General features: G+C 40.4%; 2 protein-coding genes across 2 annotated transcripts in view; both read right to left on the reverse strand.

The window, feature by feature from the left end:
- rpl15 (ribosomal protein L15) overlaps window positions 1–18,985 on the reverse strand; it is a 224,637-nt gene that overhangs the window by 98,013 nt on the left and 107,639 nt on the right. The window lies entirely within an intron of this gene.
- Window positions 7,245–18,187, reverse strand: maneal (mannosidase endo-alpha like). Its single transcript, XM_018701295.2, has 5 exons — window positions 17,842–18,187; window positions 16,888–17,409; window positions 16,306–16,415; window positions 10,079–10,155; window positions 7,245–8,286 (listed from the first exon to the last, which is right to left on the reverse strand). The coding sequence occupies exons 1-5, from the start codon at window positions 17,897–17,899 to the stop codon at window positions 7,650–7,652; spliced, it is 1,404 nt and encodes a 467-aa protein (XP_018556811.1). The 5' UTR covers window positions 17,900–18,187; the 3' UTR covers window positions 7,245–7,649.

Below are 18,985 nucleotides of genomic sequence, written 5' to 3' on the forward strand. Positions count from 1 at the left end.
CTGGGGATTCTGAGAATGTGAATCTCGGATGATCAGCTGAATGGATCAATAAACACTATGTCATTTTATTTTATGGGAATAAAGCATGTTTTTCTGTTGATGACAGGGAAGCCACTGTCAATTTAACCAGCACCCATCACGTCTGTGTTTGACTATGGAGATGTCCTGTGCTCTCATGCTGCTCATCCCACCTTAACAGCTGGATGCAGTTTACCAGTATGCCCTGCACTTCATCACAGGAGGTAAATATTAATCTCATTTTCACTGTGTACTATAAAGAAAGCAGGCTGGTCCTCAGTAGCAGCAGGAAGATGACTACATGCTCTTTATTTTTGGTTTTCAACTATGCTGTGACTTGACTAAGGGTCATACAGTAAATCACCACTGTAACCTGTAATCTATGTATTTGCTAAACACTGAACCGACAGTAACTGCTTGACGTTACATCCTCAGACCTTGAGGAAGACATCATACAGCAGACATGTTAGTTCAGGTTCACAGATGAAGTTGTGTAAAGAATTCATCTTTACTGACAGAATGTACCATAAACATGTAAGGTTACTGAGCTGGACTGCGACCGCGGCTGGGTGTTAGAGCCTGTGCCTAAGTACTGTCTGGACAATATTTCAGATGCTCTTAATTGTTGGCTTCATTTCTCAATTTAGCATCTTTTTTTAACATAGTATGGACCACCAGGATGTCCTTGATAGCAAGGAGATCCCTCACTGGCTTTCCCACAGCAAACACTGCTAGCTGTGCTCAAGTTAGAGGCACTACAGGCAGGGATTGAGGCTGAGTTTCTATGCCTGCCTGAGACATTGAAGGGGGACTCAGAATTTTTATATGTGTACTACTTCATATGTGGGAAAAAAAACCTTCTGTGTCTTCCGATGGAGCTGTCTGAAATAGTGATGTCACTTGAGTCAGTGTTGGTTGAGGCTGAAGATTACAGTTATGAAAATAAAAGAAATCTAAAAGATGAAAAATGAGTAGAAACTAAAGACTAGAAAATGTCTGTAGCACTGTCCAGTCAAGAGCAATCATTACATAACCAGTATAAACTAGCATGAATAACATAACTTCCAAAAATGACAGTTTTAGATGTTCTAAACAGGTCATATCATAGGAAGCTAATGTTAGCTTATGATATCTATAGAATTAGCTGTCTCTTGTAGGGTGTCCTGTCCTGGCCCCTAACATTAGTAAAAGAAATAATATTTACAAATTGTTCTTTGGTCAAACTGTTCACAAGTGAACGTTGATTCATTTTAAAGAATTAAATTAAGCCAAAAAGGCTGTAAATCACTGTGTCCTGATTTAGAAGATTACTCTTACACTGAAGAGAATTTTATTAGGTAGTGAGAGGTATCTCAGCCAGTCACACTCAACAGTAGTATGTGACTTGCTTATTCCACAGAATCTTTTTTTTATTTTTTATTTTTGGCATAGAGCTTAAAATGAAGGAGTAGAATTCTACATTTTGTGTTGGTTGTTTATGTATGCTAAACAAAGCTAATTGTCTCTTGGCTCCAATTTCATAAGACACAAAAGTGCTTATGTAACTCCTGGTGAGAGAGCAAATAAGCATACTTTCCAAAAATATCAACCTTTCCTTTAATAATATCCCTTCATTAGGTTACCATGTATGTTCATGTCTGTGTTCATGAAACTATCAGCCAGTCCCAACCTGTGCAGTGTGTTCACCAGCATTAAATCATATCTGTCTGCCTCATCATTCAGATACCAGAGGAATCTGGGCACAGGCCTGATTTCCGCTGTTCATTCTAAACCTTTGCATTCACCCCTGAAAACAATCTCAGTCATCAGATGTAAAGTATAGATTCTGTTTGAAGACATGCTTTGATAATGTCTGCACATCAAAAACCAATTCTACATTTAGTCAACAACAGGCTGAAACATGTGCTTTCCTGCTTTGGTTCTCAACAGGCAAAGATTCTGTTTCAGCATGTGCCAACAGTGTGTAGCAATACGATCATTACAAGGCCTGATGCCATGGTTATATGAGAGGTGTTCGGCTTCACTAAACAGGTTTTTGAAAAGGTGTTTTGTTATAGAAAGGTACAATATTTACTTACTCACCTGTGGTGATATTCCATGCCACTTCAAGAGACAAGCTTTTAGTTTGACAGGTTTTTATACTATTATCCTAATGTTTGGTAATCTGTATTGATTATTAACATAGAGGAGCTGATGTATTGAAAAGCAACTTTTTAAATGGAAGAGTTTACCAACCACCTTTTCATCTTTAAATTCATATCGTTATATTACTTGGTCAAAGGCATATTATAACATTTTCAAGGTGGAAAACACATGCACACCCTCCTAGCGTACTATTTCTTACAATTCGTCACCCTCTTAAAATAATTGCCTAAGCCATTTTTTTACAAAAAAAAAAATTTTTTTTTTTCCTAAATCATCTCCTCATGATGCTGGCCACCTCTGGTAAAATTGCCTACATCCTCAGTTAAACAGATCGTGCCATTCTACCCCTTTAGTATAATTGCCTATGTCAAGAATGTGACTTTTTTAGTTCTAATTTGCTTAAGTTATTTAATTCTCTCATGTTCCATGTTTGACTGACCTTCTGGTTTGTATGTCAATAGGCATCTGGTGTTATAACTGTTTTGATTAAAATTGTTAGTAAATATCATATATTAAACAAGTGGTTCAGTTTTTTTTGTTTCCTGAAAAATCTGAAAAAAATGATTTAGGGAATTATTTTAAGAGGGTGATGAATTGTTACATCAAGGGATTACAGTTAACTCCCACCATTACATCCATTAATATGACTTTTTACTGCACTGTGTGATAGGCTCAGTCTCTATGTGGAAACATGTAGTGGATGCCTAAATGAAGTGCCTTTCACTCAGCATGCAACTGTTTAACACAGGCGTGGCAGTGAGTGAAATGTTTTTCCAAGGGGCCTGAAAGGGGCATCCACCAGGTGGAGCTCTTGTATCCAAGAGTATTTGGCGTTAACAGGCTCATATTCTTTTTTTTTTTTTTTTTTTTTTTTTTTTTTTTGATTTAAGATTTAGAATTAAATGAGAATTTATGGCAGAGCTCCTAATTTAAAAAAAACATTTGCACGCATTATGGTTGTACTACTTCTTACTAACTTACTTACCACCTTATTTGTGATACTGTGTTGTATCATTCAGCTTTTATTCTTGTAGCATGCAGATTATGTAAGTGCAGTAGACTCTGTACAATGGGTCATCTGACCTTAAACACTATTGACGATGTGGTAAGTTCTCAGCCAAATTACTTGTGTCATACTGGCCTCATCTGTCTGTCTGTATTTCAGTTAACACAACCACAACACACAGCCATGCCTCTGTGAGGCTGCATCTAGGCACAGTGGTGCTTTGAGCTAAATACTCACATCAGCTAACATGCTCACAATGATACTGATGTTTAGCAGGTCTGTTGTTCACCATTTTAGTTTAGCATGGTATGTTTATTTAAGCAAGTCAGTCAATTAAACTGGTTCTCCATCAACTGTGTGGGAGGATTTTCCACCTTTGGTCTTCAAAAACCTGCAGAAGTTTAGTCCTGTGCTCTCATACAGTCATTATTTAAAACCTGCAGTCTTTTCAACAGCTCCAGTTTAATCATCAATAACAATTCTTAGTTCTTCACAGCTAATCAAAGCCTGCAGATGGTGCTGCTTTACCATCATTTTCTGGTAGAAACTCATAGGATGGATTGTACATTCTTAGTACTAGAGACTCTGCAGTGCACAATTCTGCTATGTAATGTGAGGTTATCCAAAAAGAATATAGAGGAGCATCAGTGTATCAATGGAATGATGGAAAGTGACTAAATACATGTATTGAAGTTCAGTTTTAGGTATTAGTAGAAAGATTCTTTGTAAAAATTATTAGTAACATTAGTAAAAATTATAAGACATGGCTTCTGTCCCCACTTTAGTGTGAAATCCAACCAACAAAAGTGGAAACACACACACACACCACTCATACATGGAGCAGATGTTTTATTGGTGTTAGAGTAAGAGTAAGTACCCACATAGAATGGTGCCATATAAGAAAAGCTATTTCAGTGGCAGACAGAGAAACAAACATCTAGTTACTTGTTACTGATATTAAATAAAACCCTGGCTTTGAAGAACAAACATACAGTTCTTACTATTAATAGTTATATTTTACTATTGACCTTTGATATTGTTAGTTCCCTGGGATGGAAATACATTAACACACATAGAAAAAAAACCCAACACAATGCTGTCACAACACAACAATCTGCTTTGTAGTTATTTTTGTATGCAATCATTACCTTGGCTTGAAGGTGATGCCAGAATAAAGAAAGCAGGGCAATAGGGGGATAATAGGGTAAATAATGCATTATTAATCTCTCATTACTCTCCTGAAGTTGTGATGACATAAAGGTATTGGTCATTATTTTGCTTCCACATTACTCTCTGATAATAATACCTCTCCTCATCTGTCACTAATAACTTGTTCACAGATGGTGATTGTGCTGCTGCAGCATTTCCTCCACTGTGCAGCGCACAACACTCTGAACAGTTTTCTCTTAGGTAATGCTGCAGCAAAGCTAATATTTGACCTTTAAAATATGTCCATTTTGACAAAATAAAAAAATATGGCTCAGCTTATGTTGTCCATTGCACAATTTTGTTGACTCTTTATAGTTGTAATTTTCATGTGGTCTGTCTGTACCGAATTTCATAGAAATCCATCAAGCAGTTGATGAGATAGTCTAGACCAAATATGTGGTCTGACCGACCAGCACTTCCACCCAGAGGGCAAAACAATAGATTACAGCCCAGCACTGGGCAGCTGTATAGTAGTAGTAGTAGTAGTAATAGTAGTAGTAGTAGTAGTTGAAGTTTTATTATCCTGGGTTTCAGAGAAGAGTCTAAATTCTATTGTAGAGGCACCGGGGGAAACATTCTGAGAGAAAACAGTTTGTACTTAGATTTAAAACCCCAAACTCCAGATTAGCAATGATTAGCTGCTCAGAGGCCTGACATTTGTAAAAGGGCTGTCGCCAGCCTGGTACTAACATGATTTCCATGGGCACAGGCTTTATGGGGGCAGAGCCAGCAAAGCGTGGTATTAGAGTGTCCTGAGGGATCTGCTTTGCTCCAGTGATTTCTCATTCACATGAGGGCCAGAGCCAGGCCACTTTGACATTGGTTGGATCACTACGTCTGATGTGTTCCACTTCCAACTGCCTACATGGAGGTACTTACTCAGGCTTCACTGGTAAATTACACAGGACCATGTTGGCCCACATAAGATAACTAAAGTCAAGTCTGCTCACTGAAAGCTGCTCCGTAGGTTTGATGAATGAATTTAGAAAGACAAGTTTGGGTGAGAGCTGGTTGTTGGTATGGGAGTGTTACCCACCAAGCATGAAAAGTTTATTTGATCTCTTGAACCTCTCCTTCTCATTTTCTTCACTACAGTGAACTATTTGAATGAGAGGCTTCAAAGTACACCTCACCATCCTCTTATAAGAGATTTCTTGCTAATGCAGGTCTCAGAACATAATCCAAATTAACTTTTGGAAACAATCCCAAAGTACAAGGCTTTATTGGTAACAAGGTTAGTTGGACAGACTAGCTAACAAAACCAAGAAACAACAAACCGGTCTGAAATTGATATTCAGATACTTTTTTAGATACTTTTTTATTGTGTGTTTAGTTTATAATGAGATTATTATAGTTTAGAGTCTCGAACCTTATTTTCTGTGCCTACCAATAAAGGTGTGTCTAACCCTTTTCTCTGTCTCCCTGCAAAACCCCCTTTCTGTCTCTGGTCCTCACTCTCTCTCATTAGAGGACCTACTGAAGAATGATAAATCTGTGTGAAGCCTCATTAAAGTTTGCCCCCAGCCTGAGTCTCAGCCCCTGGGTTTTTTGGAGGGACACCATCTGTCCCACCTGGCTCATCATTAATCCCCATTTGACCTTTCATCTGTCCCTTCATGCTCAACCCCCATTTCATCCCACCCCCATCCCAACCATCATCAACCCCTCAACTTTACTTGTCATTCTTCTTAACTAACTTGCATACGTCTTTGTTAGTGAATAAGTTAATGATTCAAGTTTATTAAAACTTGCTGGGACCTGTGAATGTGGCAGCAACACTAAAAAGCAGTCAGGTGGGATAAGGAATTCAGACAGGTTTCAACAAACCCATGGTTAGCTGAACTTGGCAGATTGCAAACTCTCTCAGTTGACAGGTTGGCTTCCAACCTTCACCAACCATACTTAGTACCATAGTTGGCCTATACATGCACAGTCATTAAGAGATTATTATGGGTATTTCCATCCATCCATTATATATACCGATTATCCGTTAAGGGTCACAGGGGTGCTGGAGCCTATCCCAGCTGACACTGGGTGAGAGGCAGGGTACACCCTGTACAGATCACCAGTCCATCACAGGGCTGACATATAGACAAACCATTCACACTCACATTCACACCTACAGATAATTTAGTCACCAACTAACCTGCATGTCTTTGGACAGTGGGAGGAAGCAGGAGAACATGGAGAAAACCCACACAGGCACAGGGAGAACATGCAAACTCCACACAGAAAATCCCCAGGTGATCCAGGGCTTCAACCCAGAACCCTCTTGCTGTGAGGCTACAGTGCTAACCACTGCACCACTGCCCTAAGGGCATTTTAGGTGCACCAAAATCTCCAAATAAAGGGGTTTAGTTCAAATGATAGATGACAGAGATTATAATAATAAAGGAGAATTATCCTTTAGGTGCAGACTGATTTCCCCTGCTGCTGACACCCCCAGCCTATCTACCCAAACTGTGGTCAATAAATAAACTACTTGAGAGTCTATGTATGTTTTGTTTTCAAAACTTTATTGGTCTATAACGGGGGCTGTGTGACTAAAAATAAACCAAATACAAAAGTATAACAAAGGAAACAAATGCAATGTTATTCCCAGCCTCAATGCACACTATAATTTATCACAGTGAGAGCAACTTTTAGAAGCTTCTACCTCTGTCCCATCTTTTAAATACTGCACATTTCCTTTTAAGGTTGACTGCAATGATTATTTCACCATGACTGTTTGAAGGAATTGACTAAAGCACCAGATTCCTACTGTTATAATCAGATATAGGCCGATCTCTGATGATTTCTCTAAGCTTTTTTGAAAGTCACATTTGCCACCTCTGCCACTTCACATCAAACACTGATTCTCCAACAGTAAACATACACACATTTTAATTCGTCCTCAAGGAAATACAAGAAGGAACAGTCTTAAAACAGGAACAGTGTTCTATAAGAAAATAAGAAACAGAGCAGAGTTACTGTACATTGCCGAACTTTCTTCGTGTCACAAACAGATACTGAACTGGTTTGTTATCAGGAAACAATGGCAATCTATCACTGTGACCTCGTAACTTCAACAAAGCAGTGACATTATTGATCTGTACAAAAATGTTAGTGATTAAAAACTGTGAGGGCAGAGTGAACATTTGGGGAAAAGCTCATCAGCAGTGCTAAAATGGAGAAAAACAGTTAAGAACAAAGTTGTGGTCTTTCTACAGTGAGAGCTGACATATTGTCATTTGTGGTCAGGCTCAGCATCTACCAGAGAAATAAACCGCGTTTACATCAGCCATTTGTCCTTCTCCTTGTTGAAGTTCTCGGCCCACTGACGTGTGAGCTCCAAGTAGTGGTCAGGCTGGTTGGGTTGGTAGTCTAGGTACAAACGGGTCACTGTTTTCTTGGGTACAGCCTTCTCTATCTGCGTTCCTTCGTGCCACTGATTAAAGGAAGTAACGGTGACAATTTCCGGTCTGACAGACAGAGCTGCCTGCAGGGATGTCTCATAGTAACGTCCATTCACCCGGTTCCTGGTGTTGTGGTTGTTCCACGGTCGAACGGCTGTGTCTACGTACCCTGGGCCGACGCTGGGGATGAACAGCAGATTGTTTGCGTCACAGAAGGCCTTGATGGCTTTCCAGTTCTGGTGGGACGAGCCAAAGGAGAAGCCGTTGGAGGCGAAGTAGGTGTACATGCCATCAAAGCCGCTGGCTAGGATGTCATGTTTGTGGCGCTCTTCTACGATGAGGGCGACGAAAATGCCATCGTAAGGCGTGCCTCTGATGCTATGGGAGCCTTTGGCTGTCAGGAGCTCTGCCCACGACTCAGGTGGTGTCAGGTAGGAATCGTAGACATAAAAAAGAGGCAGGACTCGCCCTGTGCTGGATCTGAATCTGTAGAAGGCGCCGTGTTTGCCATACCTGAGAAAAATAAGAGAAAAAGCAGAGAATTTCAAGTCGTTATAATATGCTAGAAAAAGCATTTTAAAGCTATTTTATATAGGTTACAGTGTGCATTGCTGCATGGCACACTGTCTTCTTTTTACATTACCATCAAATTTTACATATAGGGGCTTTAATCTACAATTGTCAGACTAAGATTTGGTTACAACAATGATTGGTGGCTTGCTTTGCTTTCTTGTTTGCTGCTACAGAGCTCTTTTACTTTTCCAGTAGCACTAGGAGTTGCCAAAGTCAGTTTCAAATTGTTCAAATCCTAAGGGGCTCAAAGGAGGGGGAACTGTGATCAGGTAACTGAAGAGACAGAACCGATGACTAATTTGAAGGTGCAAATAAAAATTATCCTAGGTAAAAATTGTTTCATAGTTTAACACATCAATTGATTTTTCACATACTACAGAAGTAGGAACAGTGTTGTCATGAACGGATAAACAGTACGACAGTGTGAGGTAGTGATAAATAAATAGGCTGTTAGAAATGTGATTAGTTAAAAATGAGAATATCCTATCAGCATAGGGCATTGCCTTAAAGCTGCATTTCTCCTCTTTTTCTTTACTGAACATCACATAACATCACATGTTGCCTTCATAGACATGGAGTGGACACAGAGCAGCATTAGCATTCATTTGGATTTGTGTTTCTGATAACATGACAAATATATTCACTATTTGTTTTAGCTCTGTTTTGGTCTCCATCAACTTTCTTTGCATACTGTTCAGTTCTGTGCACGTACAGTGGTACATGCACAGCTGGAATCAAGGTTTAATGGGTTGGAGGAATGAAACAATAAATATGCTACAACACTGTAGAGCTGAGGGGAACTACAAAGATGAGTGATAATTATCTGTGAGTTTGCCACTTCGAGCCACATCTTTCACATTAGACAGACATATGAATCATTGTTCATATTAACATATTGATTAGAGCAGCTTTAAGTCTGATGCACTTTGAACAGATAATAACTGCAATACAATAGTATAGTAGGCATAGTGATGGCAGCATCAGCCAGGCTAGAGATCTATAGAGACTACCAATCTTATCAGTGGTCTTAATTAATGGTTTGTACCTTCTAACTATTTTCTATTTCACAGGTTGAGTTGGTGTCAGACATTCAGAAAGTATTTTGTTCATGCTTTACTTAAACTATTATATCCTTTTATGTCTCTCCAATTTTTGTTTCATTTTATAAATGGTGAGCACAGTGGGTTTCTGAAAATACTGGCGGCAATGTAAAGCCCAGAAATCAGAACTCAAGGCACGCTAGCCTGGTCTTTGATTTTACCCCTGTCCAGTATCATTACAAACATGGCATCACTTTATTCCTGTTCCTAGTCACATTGTGTTTTTTCACACCACTACTGAATATCCTCTTAGATGAAATGTTGTATGATTAACCTTATAGCCTTTCTCCGTCTCTCTCTTATAAAGCTAACATATTTTATACATCACTTGAGTTGCAGGGAAAACTGGATATCATCAAATTTTATGAGATAGACAAAGAGACAGGTTCCCTTTGACACACTTTCAGGCTGGTTGAAATCAGGGCAAAAGCAACCCACTGATCCATTACAGCAAGATCACAAGAGAGACATCTATATTTAACTACCTGCTCCTCATCTTCCATTATCAGGCTTCATGTTTCACCACACCACTACACTTCTAATGTCACTGATATGGAAGGCAGAGCTTGACCCTTGAATGAAAGGAAATAAATACACAAAGAGGAAAATGGATGCGCAGGAAAACAGCTTACTTGTCAGTAATGTATTTGATGTTGTCATGCATGCTCTGGTCCGTCCGTCCTTTGTATGGCTGTATGTGAAAAGCCACCTGTGCAAAAATACATTTGAACATGGATATTAACTAAAAGACTATAAAAGTACAACATGAACAGGCCTACACAAAATAAGAGGTTATGCATTGGATTTCACACTGAACATTCAACACTCATTAGTGTGCGATTTGTTTTGATGGACAGCCAGTATGAAAGCAACATTTAATTAGTGGTCTGTGAACCTTGCTAATTATTCAGCCACTCTGTCTGTGAATCAGTGGTGATTCAAGTGTCATTTTGTGCCTACTCTAGAGGTAGTTATTCCACAGTGGGAGCATGCTTTTGTGTGAATACTCAAATATCAAACTGCTCTACATTGTGACAGCACCATTTTAATGTTAAGTACCAACCCAAGCAAGTCTACTGTTTTAGGTTTTAATGAGGAACTTTTTATTCAGTGTTTTCTTATGTACCCACTCCATGGACCATTGAGGTTTTTCCAAGAGCTACCTTTAAAATGACTCTCTAGAACAATTCAAGGTGTCCATCAGCTGACACCTTAAATTATGCATAATTCTTAATGGTAGTCTAAGTTTGGTTTGTGACCATGGCTTGTTTAGAGATTCTATGCATAGACTGTCTTGTAATGTGGTGTCACTGAAAAAAGCAATAGGCCTGACAGCATTTTGATGGTCATGACAAAGACAGAAGACGAACAATGTTCTAACTACAAGTGGAATTTATGGGTGAAATGTTAATCATGTCCATATATACAATAAAGGAACAATTGGGATCTAGATAGATAGCAATGTGCAGGTACTTATGTATTCTTTTGTGAGGATAATTGTTGCTCTGCACCTGCAAAGATTTTACTGGAAATACATGCACCTCTTGATGACTGACAGATGAAATGTTTGACTCACATTGTACAACACCGCTGCAGTGGTATTCTATGCAAATTACTAACAGAGTACCTACAATGAAAAGTGGAACACATTTTTCTTGCTTTTCAGTGGTGAATACACCAGGACTGACTCATTTGGCCCTTTATTAGAAACTGCTGCTTCTTTTAATAGATCTGTGCTAATACATGATTATGGCTGCGTTTCAACCATTAGAACCTATGTCAATATGATGAAACACTGCAGAGCATGACTTCAGATTTAACTGTTTTCTTAGGATGTCTGCTGGGCTGGTGGTTAAGATACATACCATATGACTGGAATGTTGGCTTTTGTTGCATGTTTTATTTCTCTCTCTCTCTTTCTCCCTGTAGTTCCTGTCTGTATCACTACTATTACTATTGTGTTGATACTTATTTTTTACAAGAGCTGAACAAAAATCTATCAACTCATATCCATGTTGACAGTTGCATAAATGAGAAGTTTTTCAAGACATTTAACAAACATTGAATCAATTTCTATCATTTCCATCTCAGAAAACATCTCTCCAAAAGCCTTTTTAGTCTTTAGAAGCCTTCACTGTTCACTGTGCAGTTTTCTTTTGCTACCCTTTGTAGTTGGTACCCCATGCTTGTACACATGTCCTCATGCTAGAGTTGTTCTATCATTGCTCTACAGCACTGCTAATGGTCAGAACTCCACAGAGTCCCTTTAAGTTTGCAAAAAAATAATCACATTTTGCAAGTGCCATATTATTTTAAATTTTGGACTGAGTGTGCCCAGATTCTTGCATGGACACTCAGGCACAAACAGGCTGTGTCCTTTTCCTCTGGTATAAAGATAGAAAGAGACAGAGGAGCAGACAGAGCCTAAGTTTAGCCTGCAGGATTCGGAGGATTTCTGGAGAACGGAGGTGAGAGAGAGGAGGAGGAAGAGCAGGGAACAAGCGAAGCAGATAATCACCATCCCCACAGGCATGTCTCATATTGTTACCTCATCTGTCAACACATTCAGATGACATGGGATGGCATCTATTCCACTGACCCAGAGTGTCTCAGAAATCCCTTTTTAGCTGCCTCTCAGTAGTAATAAAAAATTAAAAGAATATCTGCAGAGACTTTTTTAGATTTATGTGATCCAGAGGGAATTGTAGTTTATATGCATGAGAGAGTTTTTAGTGGAATCTAATTAAAACATGAAAATTATTAACACTAGAGGTATGAAAAAAATATCACAGAGAACAGCATCTTCTGTTCTATAGCAGCTGCTGAGACTTGAGTGATGGATGCCTCCTGCCATCCAGGAAAAACTATAGAATGCTTGTTTACTTCAGTGACAAAGGGGAAAAAGGTCTACTGCAGCACAGTGGCAAACAGTGAAGCATTGACAGAGCTGTCGAGCCACAAACACTGAATGCTCGACGCCCACTCCATCTTTCAAAGGAGGCTGCAAGGTCTTCATAAACAGTTTCCATGGCAACGTGGCAGTGTTTGGTGCCTGTGCTCAGGCTTGTCAGCCGTCTCGACTGGTTGGAAATCATGAAAGGCCAGTAAGGTAAGATGCTGTTCAATCTGTTCCTGTTTGGCTGAGTAAGCCAGAGATGGATGCGGATGAAAAGTGCTTTTGTTTGCTCAGATTCCCCCCATGTTGTGTGATGCCGACAGACTCTCATATTTACATTCCGGGCCTCAGGTGTATAGATGCTGCCACAACAAACAAGCCTCCTGAACAATTTTAACCAATGTTTGGCTTCTCTTCAGATGATGAAAAACACTAACCTGAAGCCATGTTATATCATCACATTGGTGTATGCTACATTAATTCAGCTAATTATGTAAACTGAGATGATAAATTCAAAAGTGCAGATGCAAAATACCATCACAAAATAATGCAGCTTTGCTTCTTGAGGACTAAAATAATATTAACCTGAAATCACTGGAAATCCTACAGTGTGACCTGAGTTACTTGCACACTACACATCCATATTTAATTTCCATCTAGTCTGTGATTTTTAGATCAAAAGAAGCCAAAGAATCAACACAGACACAAAGTGTAATGTTAGCAAAATCAGGTGCAGGATTATGCTTTCCTTGTGTAGCGTCTCTGCATTTCTATAGCACAGATGCTACAAAAGAAAAAGAATATTTCTGTCTATCTTTTATTCTGTGAAAGATTTCTGATTACTAGAAAATGTCAGTGGGACAGTGTGTTCACTATAATGTGGCAGTTTCTCATAACATCCAGAGTTATCATACGCTGCCTTTCAGCCTCCTACACACTTTTAAATATCAACTGTAGTGGGGGTGTGAGGGGGAGGCTAGGCTAGCTGAGTAGCATTCTCAGTTGGCTCACTAAAATTATGGAGAGTGTCATGGACTGCCATTTGGAGCACAGACATTTTGGGGTCACTGCCATGTCCAGGTAATGTAGGATTGATGGTAGAGATAGACAGCAGTGGGACAACTCAAGATAGTTGTCATATGAGACTGTGTGAGGCATGTGAACAGATTAAAGTTAAATTTAATCCAATGTAATATGAATGCATATGAATTCTTCATAGACAATGTATATGAGAGAGAACAAAAGAACTGATTAATACAAGAGCTGACATTTGTGTTTCTGATCACCTCATGACTGTAAGTCCAATATTCACTCTCCCTTTAGCTCTGTTTTGGGCTCCACCAACACCTGAGAGAAATATCTAGCTCTTCAACAGCTAAATGTTCTGCTGTGTTCATCAGCTAGTCGCTAACTTTGTCTGTCTGTTGTTTGGTGCTGTGCAGACAGTATACAGTGGGTTTATAAGAGCTTTTGTGCTAAAAAAAAGCTGCTGGTTGTTCCTGGAGACAAGGTTGATGTGTGTGTTGAGACTGAACCAAACAGTAAGGTTGCAGGCTGTAAAACCAATGAACAAAAAGCAGTTAAAAAGCTCTGCAGAGCTGAGGGGAACTGTAGAGTGATAATTCTCTGTGGGTTTGACACTTCAAAATACACCTCTCACATTGCACGTAGTCATTTCACCCACTGTTCACATAAAATTTTTGATTAGTGCAGCTTTAATGTGTCACTTCAAGACTTGATGTCAATGGCAATCGCATATATATATATACTCTTAGCAAAATCACATGTAGTTGTGTGATGACAATAAAAGGAAGAAAAGTGCGATCAGTTGATTCATATGTTGAAATCTCATCAGTGTTCTGACAGCTTATTAAGAGAGAAACAGTATCATTAAAACAAGAAACCTGTCATTATGGGGGATTCTGTCATTAGAACATAATACTTTTCTGTCTTGTTTGCAGCCAACATCCTGACTTCAACATTTCACTGAGCAAACAGGGTCAATCTATGCTTAATTAGTGAGGATGGAGGACTGGAGGGGATTATAGATCAGCCTGTGTCCTCTTGTCTGTCATACTGTATGTGATTTGCTAACTGTTTCTGTGACAGCGGTGGTCTGCTTTGGATGAAATTTAGAGGGACGATCAATCTTTACACTTCATCCCACTTCTGAATATTGACAGAGTCAAAATCACTACATGGCATGATGTGATGTCCAGAGGTGCACATGTATGACATTTGCAGAGGAAACCCAGACACACACACATGACTGCTCACACACACAGACTTCAGCCTGTATTTTGTCAGTGGCGGCTCTGGCGCATTGAAACACTGGAGCATTAGCCCTCGGGTCAGCTGTGAGACACACACTGTTGTGTAAGTCTGACTGAGACACACAGAGAGACCCAGTTCTCAGTTTAAGACTTCCATATAAGGAGCATGAAAGTAGACTGACAGAAAGCTTTTCTGTCCTGTTACTGCTGAATCTACAGTCTGTGCACAGCTTGTTTTGCTGCTGCTGTCTCAAGCACCTTCAGCATCATATGGCCTTATGGTATCTGAAACCCTTCAGCGCTAAAGTAGATGTGACTTTGTTAGATGGAGTTGTGCACTGAAAGGGAAAACCTACCCTAAAGCACTCAAGTCTTTTAAACCTGGTAGTGGCTCAGCTAAAATGAGTCTGATAGCAGAACATTTTAAAATCTCTGCAACGTCCATATTACTTTAAATGTCAGGTTTGGAGGTGAGACCATCAAAACAGCCATGTGGAGGTTCAAATTTCTCCATTATCAGTGGTCTCAGTGGACCAGAAGGCAATGCAGCTGCAAGACATCCTGGGTTTTGAATAAAGGGCACGCCATCCTTTTTCTCAACTGGATTAAATGTAGTTAGTCTTAAAGGCCTGCTCACACCAGTATTTAAAAGCAATTAAAGTACTGTCAGTCTGTGTCAAGTTCAACTTCGGTGAACTTTGACAGTTAAATTTGTGCCCTTGACCACTAGCAAGCCGTCTTGACATGCCTGACCTTTGAGGGAATGGCCAGTGCCAGCGGTCGAGATCCACTCGTTTTAATGTGCACAACCTGAGTGGAGATGCTGAGAGTTCAAACAAATCTTAAATATGTAATATCGCGTTGGTCTATTGACAAAAGCAATACCTCATAAAAGAGGTATGAAGAGCCACAAGATAAAAACCACCTTAAACAGCATTTACTTCATCACTGAACTAGCACCAAATGTTTCACTAGAATTAGCAAATCAATTGTGCCTCTATCTGCTGTAACCAGGCCTTAATGCTATTGCTATTGCTGTCACCACCCATGTGTCTGAGAATGGACTAGCCCTTTATATTGGCTACAATGCAATTAGCACAAATATACAAAGATGTTTTGATTAAAAATCTTCAGTATTGTGTGTTATAATGCAGAGGGTCAATAAATAAAACTGGTTCATTATACAGTTTTGGTCATAAGTGACTTCTTAACAGCTTTTCTTTCCAATATTATGTTCACATATCCAATATTTCATATGTCCGATATGAAATGATGCTCTACATACTGTAAAAAAAAATAGAACGTGAGAGAGAAAGAAAAATGTAATTGGCAATGTTACAGCTGGATCGACTGAAGTGTAGTGTCTCCACAGAGTAACACTCATGCTGTTCAAACTATTAGGTTAAAAGTATGACAGTTAAACTTTTTGCCCAGTGAACATTGATAGTTTCAGCATTCTGTTTCTAGTGTTCAAAATGGACATGTAACCTAAAAATGACATGTGTCAGAATATGATTTTTGTACCAACAACATGAATGAATTGTCTCACTTCAGCTTTCTTACTTTCATGCTGGATATATGAACATTTTCAGCTTACAGCACCACACAGCTCACTGTCACTGTCACTGTCATTCACTCATTCAGTAAATCATCAGAAAGGAAAAAACATACCGGTTGTCTCACCAGTTACCTTGATGCTGTGCCTGTGGGCAGCGTCCATGACAGCAGGAACCAGGTCCTCCGTGGGCTCTCCGTGGTCGTCTGCCACCCCAGGAGGATACCAGGACAAGACCAGCACCCCTGCAACACCACAGCGTGGAGTCTGAATGTGATGCTGGAAGTTAAAGCCTCGTTTTGCTGGATGATTGAGGTACATTTCTCAACTCGTCTTACTTTGAATAACACAACGACAGGGGGAAAAATAAATCTGACATAAATGAATCCATGGAATGTGGGTGTAGCCATTTGCAGAAGGCACAACAGTTAATTGAGTTCCCTTCTTTTATTGTTGTTTCTCCTACTCACTACCCTAATGTTTGTTAATGAGTGCAATTACAATTTGCTCTTCACATTACATTAACAGTGAGTTATGTGGGTTGTAAATAACTGTGTCTCTGTTCTCATTACTCTTTTTAAAGTTTGACTTTATCTTTGATGTCTGGGTCATGACCCCAGGACTTCTTATGTCCTTATGGTCCTGGGAGGGTGTCAACACTTTACCATAACAAGCCACACACGTGGACACGTGAACCAGTGTTGCAAGAATGTTTACCTGCTGCAGCTGCTTCTATCTGGGCCATGTGTGACTCCAGCACCTTTGGGTCCTTGGAGCTGTAGGGTCCCAGCTCAGGGTAAAAACTTGAGGCAATGTCTTCCGGAGGTGTGTGTTTTCCTTGAGCGTGACTGGCTGCGATCTTAGGGTCCCAGTGCGGCACCAGCACATGATCCCAGTGAATATACTTGTTGTCCATGCTGGGAGAGCCGTACCACAGGTAGTAGAATATGTGAACGTCGTAGAATATGCTGTAATCTCGGTCAGATTTGGTGAAGACCACCTTCGTGTCGCTGCTGCCCATGTGGAACTGGCCCGGCGACACGGCCACGTCTTTCACATCCAGCCGCCGCCTGTCCGACCTCTCCCCGGTGAAGTCCATCCCGGGGGCCATGTCCGAGAAGCCGTCGCTGGGCTTCAGCGTCCTGAGCCCCATCATGGTCCCGAAAATGAAGAGCGTGAAGAGGAAAAGTGCGACGAGAGCTTTCCTGCGGAGCCGAGTCATCGTCGCTGTCCGCGGTGCTGCAGAGAGAGAGCAGCCAGTACAGAAGCCAGCAGGGGAGTGATACGGCTTCGTCTCAATGCCAACTACAGCCCATGAATGCAGTTATACCGTCTTTCAGCATGAACTGGCATCGAGCAGGTAAAAAGACAAAAAAAAAAAAAAAAGCGTTCAGTCACTGCAGCGACTGGTGCATAATGGAGTCTGTAAAAACGCACGGTAACTAAAGCGATCTCATTTCACTTCCATAATCACGACCTGAGGGCATCCTGCTCCATAACACTGCAATAAATCGCCTCCTGTTCCTTTGCAAGGCCATGACGATCACGTCGGGGTTTTTTATTATAATTATTTTTATTTCCTCTCTATCCTTCGATTTCACTCAACAGTTCCTTCATGTCTCCAATGAAAACAGAAGCCAGTCTAAGCTCTAACAAACCAAGTCTGGTTACCTTTGTGTTCCGTCCAATCGCATGTTCGCACTGTCCCTCTGCTTCTCTGCGTCTCCATCGAGCTGTTGCGGCGGCTCCTCTCCTCCTCCTGTCATCCCATCTTCATCGCACGGGATCACATGTGTTTCTTTGAGAGCGGTTTCTGTTCTGTTCGCTAGATCCAGTCCTGGGTTAGAGAGAAGACACTGCTTTTATAAATTGCATTTTCACACCAGACGAAAGAATGAAACATTTGTTTCTGTGGTGAGAGCAGGAGGGAGGTGGGATTAACCCGGACCGGAAAGAGATGTATGAGAGGTGATTAAAGCCACAGAGAAGCAGGAGGTGGAGCCTGCGTCTTCGCCTGTCTGTGGGAATTCAGCTAATATTGTGATTATTATGATCATGAAGAAATATTTCTGTCAGTAGAAAATGTAAACTGTGCTAACTGAAATGACCAAATAAAACATGTATTATTTACAGCAGCGTTACCGGTAACATTCAGTGCCAGTGCAGGGAGCAGGGTGATGTTCATGTAGAGCAGCAAAGCTTTAACCTTCCTGTCGTGTTTGGGTCAAATCTGACCGACAACTTAAAAACACTCATAAATATTAGGTTTTACATCTGATCGCCTCAAGGCCTTATGATATCGCACCATCCTCTGCCAGTCTGGTTAGGAGTGTGCAAACCCCAGCCGCTGCCCTGGCCGCTCTCCCCCAACAAGGACAGGGGCAGAAGAGGAAACGCTGTGAGCTCTGTGCCCCTACAGACAACAAAACAAGCCTGAGATGCTGCAAATGTGATGTGTGTCAAATGCCACTCATGTGCATGAATTCACATGCACACACACACACACAAGCACACACTAAGGGGCAATTGTAACACACTCCATTCCTCCAATCAGAAACAAGCTAGACTGATGACACCCACTGCGCACATGCTCAGTAGGATTCTCTCTCTGCCTGTGGGGGTAAAAAAAACAGGATTACCTCACCTTTTTGGATGTACAGTATTTTTCCTCTGCTGTCTAAAGTTTAGATGATTGAACTGAATTCAAACAATTTAAATCTAGTTACCACTAGAATAGTTGCCTATTCCTCATAAAAATAGAATGCTTTTGCTTTGACTGCATACGATGCACACATTTTGTGACACTGACTTAGAT

This window comes from Lates calcarifer, linkage group LG3 (genome assembly GCF_001640805.2).
Source record: "Lates calcarifer isolate ASB-BC8 linkage group LG3, TLL_Latcal_v3, whole genome shotgun sequence".
Lineage (NCBI taxonomy): Eukaryota > Metazoa > Chordata > Actinopteri > Centropomidae > Lates > Lates calcarifer.